Source organism: Panicum virgatum, chromosome 3K (assembly GCF_016808335.1).
Source record: "Panicum virgatum strain AP13 chromosome 3K, P.virgatum_v5, whole genome shotgun sequence".
In the NCBI taxonomy this organism is placed as follows: Eukaryota; Viridiplantae; Streptophyta; class Magnoliopsida; order Poales; family Poaceae; genus Panicum; species Panicum virgatum.
In genome coordinates, this window is record NC_053138.1 from 52,364,556 (window position 1) to 52,372,236 (window position 7,681).

Sequence of the window (7,681 nt, forward strand, 5' to 3'; positions counted from 1 at the left end):
AAAAGAAAAGAGGAGGGGAAAGGAGATTTGGGCTGGGCTGGAAGGAGAAAAGGAATAGAGAGAGGTTTTCTATTTTAAAAATACTTCAAACAATTCAATTCAAATTTAAATTCAAGGAAATTTAAATTCAAATTGAACAACAAGCAATAAAATAATACAAAGGCAGCATATTTGTTCAAAACTTATTTTCTTTATATTTCTTTTATAGCTAAGTAATTCATTTAATTCATGACAAATGCTCTAAAATCAAGATAAATTAATTAAAATCTTATCGATCCTGTAATAATTCTAATTAAATTTATTTAGATTTCTAATTTGAAAATGTGGGTGTTACATACCGGCTGCAAACATCAGCTGGTATTTTTAGCCTGAATCGATAGACGTACACACTACATAGACATGATCAATCTTGGTTGGGACGACGGAGCGAGTGCAGCTGTTTAGAAGTTGCTTAGGATGACGAGCGATTTGCCTCCATGTTGACCCACAAATTGTGCCCATACGGCAGGTAGTGGCAGACCGGTGCGCCGCCGGGCTTGGTGCCGAGGATCCTGAAGGAGACATGCTCCGCGTTCCAACTGGACGTGTCCGCGTGGCAGATAGCGGCGACCGTGACGGCCAGGCCGCTGCGGGCACCCTCCAGCTCCACCATGTACGCCCTCGTGGAGGGCGTGTTGTGGCACATGTAGACGGTGTACGGGTAGTCATGGTCGTGGCACGACACGAAGCTCGCCCCGTCCACCGGGTGCACGGCCCGGACGGTGTACGGCTGCTTGGGCGCCCCCGAGCGGGGCAGGCCGGAGGTCACCGGCCGGATGCGGCGGGTGCCGAGCGCCGCCATGGATCCCTCCACCAGGGCCTCCAGCGACGTCGCGCAGAACTTGGCCGCCTCGCCTGCTTTCTGTGGCAGCTCACACATGTACAGCGTCTCCTCCATGGCGGTCGCCTGCGCGGAGTCATTGGCGATGCCGAGCCGGGCGAGGGTGGCCGGCAGCGAGGACGCCGAGAACGGGATGGCGTCGGCCACGCGGCGCGGCAGGAGTCCGAGCGGCGCGCTGGCTGCCACCGGGAAGTAGAGAGTTAGGGTCTTGCCTACTTGGACTAGGTCCTCGTGGAAGAAGAGCCCCTTGGCCAAATACTCGTCGGCGCTGTGGTCACGGCCTGCACGGGACGGCCGGCTGGGAGACGAGGGCTGCTTGGGAGGTGCGGATGGGGAGCGAAGCCCCCACATTAACCATGTCAGGGAGAATGCTTCGGCAGCAGTATCATCGTCCTTTGGTTTGTTTACAAGGCTGGTTTCTGCTGCAGTGTTGGAGTGCTTGGTCGTCGGTGCAGAGGGAGAGCGAAGCCCCCACATCAGCCAAGTCAGGGAGTATGCTTCAGCAACCGTATCATCATCCTTTGGTTGTTTGTTTACAACGCTGCTGGTCTCTGCACCGTAATGTAATTAAGACCAGCAGTGAGCATCATCAGCCATATATATATATAATGAATGTTTCTTTTGTATTACAATCATAGCTAGTTTTGAGAAATTAATTAAAGCATGTTATGGACGACAGACCAGGATGGAGGAGCTTGACGATGGGGTCCGGGAGTGGAGAATCCGGTAAGGCGGTGCGCCAGAACACTTCGGCCTCCGTCAGGACTGCGTTGCTACACCGGCCAACCTGAACACAACATTGTAAACTAAAATCGGTGGCCTTAATTATCTATATCTCTGCCTAATACAAAAGATCAAAATTTCATCCATTGTCTTTCTTCTGTGTGTGTCGTATGTGATGTGGACTTATCACTTATGACGACCCGTGATCATATAAGTTAAAACAACTAGCGTCTACCGATAATTAGATCGATATGGATACATAAGCAATATGGTTTATGAAAGATGGAGTAACTACTCCCGGGAGTAGAAAAACTGCACCCTAAACATATATATACAATATCAAATAAATATATTGTCAAAACATATTTTATAGTTTATCTAACGGATCAGATCGGACCATTATTTATGGATATTTCTGTAAACTTAATCAAAGCCAAGGAAGTTAGATTCAGCATGAAACTATAAAGACATAATTATTTTGGAACGTTACGAGTAAATGATTACCACAAGCAGAACAAAGATGGAGATTGTGGCAGAGTGGAGGAGTCGCGCCATGGAAAGCAGCCGAGATAAATATGCTGATGACTCAGTCCAGCAGCCCCAGTGTTTCGACTAAGGCGGCCAGGGTATGCTGATACTTATAGTAGAAAGTGTCGAGCTGTAACTTATACAATCTCCTCTCCCAAGAAGATGTAATATAGAACGGCTGCTAAGGAAATCTTAATGAATGGCTGCTAAGGCAACCTTAGATGTAATATAGAAAGTCATGCAGCAGGCGTCCCGCACCTTTCAGGAAACTGTGCCAGTCATAGGCACTGCTGGAAGCAGTGCGTTGAGCTCTTATCCAGCTAGGTCAGCGAATATTAGCAAACCACCACCTTCTCAGTGGAAACGTGAACACCTTTTAAAAAATTATAGTTGCAAGAGTATCCAAAAAATTTCAAACGATGCACATCCATAGTGCATCATCAGATGTACTCTGTATCAAAAGTTGAGATCTAGAAAAATTCAAACAAAAATGACAAACTCAAAGTGCATAAGGCACTAGAAGAAAATTTTGTCTTGTAGTGCACTTGCATATGGAATTTGTTATTTTCATATGAATTTGTACACCCATCAGTCAGCAGAAAGCTTGCGTGCGCTTTGAATCTGGACAGAGCCACGACGATCTGACTCTATTTGTTCGATGAAAGTTGACCCACCTTTTTTTAACATAAAATGAATTGATTAGCTAATAACTAATCCAACGTCAACAAGCATTTATGATGTAAAAGAAAGATTTAAGGGTCGGCTGGAGCACGTACGCTAGCAAGTGGTTGCCGGTTTATTGGACCTAGCACGTGGCTGTGCATATTGTTGACACTCAATTTGGCTTAAGTTCAATTCATGGAATCATCGATTAGCCAGATTTGACTTACAAATTGATCCGGTGATGTGTTTGATTAATTCGGCTATAAATAAAATAATATTGTAAAGAAGTGTCTGGACGATTAAGTGTTTTAGCTGGTGAATATAACATTGATTAAATTTGCATAATGGCCAAGCAAATGAAGAGGGAGAAGGTTGATTAAATTTGAGTCCCTCTTTTACAGGGCTAAAACGTCCATACATGCAATTACATTTTTACCTTGAGACAGCTAAGGTATGTCCCCCATTATCCTCTTTTGGAACCACTCTATTCCTTGTTCATCCTCGGTGAAATCAGGTGCCTTACCTGCTTCAATTGATTCCTTAATTTCCTTGATCTTAACATTCTCAAGTTGACCTTTCATTATTTCCTGTTCGAGGGTCGGTTCTACCTCTATAATAATTCCCTCAGTATGAGCAACGAACCCAAGGTTGAGTTTCTCAAACTCTTGATACAACTCCTGAGTCATCTCACAAGCCATTGTTGCATTCACATAACTCTTGCGACTCAAGGCATCGGCAACCACATTAGCTTTTTCCCTGGGTGATAATGTATCTCCAAGTCATAATCCTTTATAAGCTCTAACCATCTCCTCTGCCTTAGGTTGAGATAGTTCTGAGTAAATATGTACTTCAAACTCTTGTGATCAGTGTATATCTGACACCTGTGTCCCAGTAAATAGTGTCTCCATATCTTCAAGGCATGTACCACTGCTGCCAATTCTAGGTCGTGAGTGCGGTAATTCTGCTCATGCTTCCTCAACTGACGAGACGTAGAGGCAATCACATGTCCCTCTTGCATCAACACACAACCATGTCCTTGCCGAGATGCATCACAATATATGTCAAAACTCTTGTGAATATCTGGCATAACCAACACTGGTGCGGTAGTCAACTATTTCTTCAACTCCTCAAAGCTAGTCTGACATTCCTCTAACCAAACAAACTCTTTTCCTTTCTCTAGTAGTGAGGTAAGGGGTTTCACTATCTTAGAGAAGCCTTCAATGAACCTCCTGTAATATCCTGTGAGTCCCAAGAAACTCTAGATTTCTGACACTGTCTGAGGTGGCTCCCACTTCAACACATCTCTGACCTTTCCTGGATCAACTGCAATTCCTCCATTAGTGATGATATGACCAAGAAACGAGACCTCATCCAACCAGAATTCACACTTGCTAAACTTGACATACAACTGATTCTCCCTAAGCTTCTGCATAACAAGCCTCAAATGTTCCTCATGTTCTTCTTCATTCTTGAAGTACACCAAAATATCATTAATGAACACCACAACAAACTTGTCAAGATACTCCATAAACACCTTGTTCATCAGGTACATGAAGTAAGCTGGAGCATTTGTTAACCCGAATGACATCACCATATACTCATAAAGTCCACATCTGGTAGTGAAAGCTGTCTTGGGTATATCTGATGGTCATATCCTCAACTGGTGATATCCTGATCTCAAATCAATCTTGGAGAATACCTTGGCTCCTCTCAACTGGTCAAATAGATCTTCAATGCGAGGCAACGAGTACTTGTTCTTGATGGTGACTTCATTCAATGACCTGTAATCCACACACATCCTCTATGTACCATCCTTCTTCTCAACAAAGATCACTGGAGCTCCCCATGGTGAAGAACTAGGACGAATGAACTTCTTATCTAATAAATCTCTTAACTGTGCCTTAAGTTCTTCTAATTCACCAATAGACATTCTATACGGTCTCTTAGTAATGGGTACAGTACTAGGTAAAATATCTATGATAAATTCAATGTCGCGTTCAGGTGGCATACCTAGCAAATCATCAGGGAAGGCATCCGGGTACTCACACACTATTCTGATATCTTCAATTGAATTCCCTTGTAGCTGATGCACTGTACCGTCCGATGCGGGTGCAAGTGTTGCAAGGAACTCAAATCTTTCACCTTCTGGGCTCGTGAGGAGCACTAATTGCTTGGCACACTGGATAACTACATCAACTTTGCTCAACCATCCCATTCCTAGAATCACATCAATTCCACTAGAATCTAATGCTATGAAGTTGGCACGAAATTCCCTGCCCATAATCTTAAAACTGACACCAATACTCTGGTACATAGCCTTCATATTCCCCCCAGGTGAACTAGCTAATATGTGTCTTGACATAGGATGCACCAGAATGCCATATTTTGCTACAAACTAAGCAGAAATAAAGGAATGCGATGCTCCAGAATCAAATAAAACTGATGCAGGGGCTGAGTTGACTAGGAACATAAAGATCACAACATCCTGAGCATCCTGAGCGGTCTTCGCGGCCACATGGTTCACCCTCCCACGGACGCAGTTCTGCTGGCCTCTGTTGCCTTGGGGAGTCTGGTTGTTGTTTCTAGGCTACTTCTGTTGTGGAGTCTGCCTCTATCCAGTGTTGTTAAACTGGCCTGGAGTGTTCTAGACATTCTTAGGGCAACGGTTGGCATAATGTCCAGGATCACCACACTTGAAGCAAGCATTTCCTCCAGCGGGCGTAGGGTTGTTGTTCCTCACAGACGTGCCAGTGGGAGTGTTCTGGCGGTTCTGTGGGACATTGGGGCATTGCACTGACTGACCAGCACGCGGAGTATGCGGGGTCTGCTGATTCTATTGAGTGGGGCGCTAGTACTGATTCTGCCCATAAATGACATTCTGTCCTCTAGGGCGAAAAGGTGTCCCCTGTGGAGGTCCGAAACTGGGGCGCGAGTTGCTGGACTGGCCCTGTGACTCGAACTTCCTCTTCATCTCAATGCCCATTTCCTTGCGGGCCTGCTCCACCATGATGGTGTTGTCAACCAACTTCTGGAAGCTCTCAAAAGTGTGCATCATTAACTAATATTTGATTGGTGCATTCAGACCCAACCTGAAAGTGGTCCTATTTGTCTTCATCATCAGCCACATCTGCGGGAGCATAGTGAGACAATTGAATGAACTTATCTCAATACTCACTCACAGACATACCTCCTTGCTTCAGTGCAAGGAACTCCTGTCACTTGAGCTTCATCAATTCCTTGGGTATGTGGTGCTCCCTGAACTGGGTTCTGAACTCATGCCAGGTGATGGTGTTGGGATCAGCATGAGCTGCGTCGTAAGCATCCCACCAATCTATTGCAGTCCCCTCCAGTCTACCAGAAGCATATATGACTTTCTCGCTGTCAGTGCACTAAGCAATCTTGAGCATCTTTTCTATTGTCTTGATCCAATCATCAGCTTGAAGAGGATCAAGTGCACGGGAAAAAGTAGGGGGCTTGTGACTTTATAAAGTCCCTGTGGTGATCCCTTTGTGGCGGCTATGGTGGTGGTGCTTGATTCAGCTGGGCTTGCTTATTGGCCATTGTGCCAGCCATGTTGGTCAACAGTTGCATCTGTGCAGCGAGGAACTGCTCCATCCCTACCTGTGGCATCTGGTGGTGGCATCTGGTTGTGGTTGTTCTGGTTGTTCATGTTGTTGGGATGGGGGTTACTCTTACTGCCTCTTCTTCGACGCTGTACTGGAGGCTGATCAACTCCTGATCCGGATCTGGTGTTCACCATCTGATCGGTTAGACAAGTGAGACTCATGAAATAAATCATGGTAAAGTATAGGAATAAGGATAAGATAAAGACAATAAATAAAATAGATAACCCCAAACTTGACTAACTAGCTAGCTTTATTAAAAACTTGATGCAATTATGGTAATCACTCCATAATTCCATCACCAACATTACAAAGATGCAAATCACAATGTTTTACAAAACCACACTAAACAACACTGATTAAAACTAACACACTTTAGAGAACATTTTCTAACTAGCATTACAAACTGACTCTGACAAGACTCTTCCTAAACTCTTAAGCCTAACAACTAGAGGTAGCGAGTGCGGTAGCCAGGCTCATTGTAGCGGACGCGCTTGCGGTTTGGAGAGCGCGCCTCGTAGACCAGTAGTTCCTCATCGCTGTTGGATGGGGAAGCTGCACTTCGTCTCCTCTGAACTAGGCCATCAGCATATCTTTCTCGAGGCATAGCTATGTGAGCTCCCTTACTGCAGCGGGGAAGTAGCGGAACTTGGTATGCTGGAGCTCCTCTCTGTAGGTGTAGCACATAGCACTGAGGGCTCTCCTAGCTACCTCGCTCACTCATGCCTCCAGTGTCCTCCTGAGCACTCCATCGTGGTGATCGTGAGCCTGCCTATGCGTGCCGTACTGGTCATCGGGGATGAGGATCTTCACTGACACTATGTTATCGCCAGATCTTACCCGGGTATTGGGCCTCGGGTAAGATTGGTTGATGGGCCGGTTTGGGCTGAGTTGATGCGTAACGTGATGATACTCAGTCGGCCGAATAAATGTAAAGTTAGGGATAGAGTCGGATCCGTTTAGGATAAGACTGTAGCGGATCCGATGGTTAGTTAAATTAGAGGTTTACTTGCTTAAGGGTCAAGCCTACGGTCTATAAATATGTAAACTTGACCTAAAACATAAAGATAGAGAAGCTCATACGTCCCCAGCGACACACGGGTTCTCGTCCATCAACCTTGGCGCATCGCCAACCTTAATCCTAGGGATTTCAAGTAAGCACCATGCTGCTCTAATAGCGTCTTTTGTAGATCTATTAGGGTGTATAGGCGTTTGCCTTTACCATGATGAATCTTGCACTAAGCGTTGTTGTTGGCAAGATTCA

The 7,681-nt window shown here is 45.3% G+C and overlaps 1 protein-coding gene across 1 annotated transcript; it reads right to left on the bottom strand.

Annotated features, from left to right (window-relative positions):
- Window positions 1–357: 357 nt before the first annotated feature.
- LOC120701529 (protein RAFTIN 1B-like) lies at window positions 358–2,323 on the bottom strand. The gene is made up of 3 exons (XM_039985540.1): window positions 2,108–2,323; window positions 1,562–1,667; window positions 358–1,431 (listed from the first exon to the last, which is right to left on the bottom strand). Exons 1-3 carry the CDS (start codon window positions 2,156–2,158, stop codon window positions 452–454), a joined length of 1,137 nt encoding a protein of 378 aa, XP_039841474.1. The 5' UTR covers window positions 2,159–2,323; the 3' UTR covers window positions 358–451.
- Window positions 2,324–7,681: the final 5,358 nt, after the last annotated feature.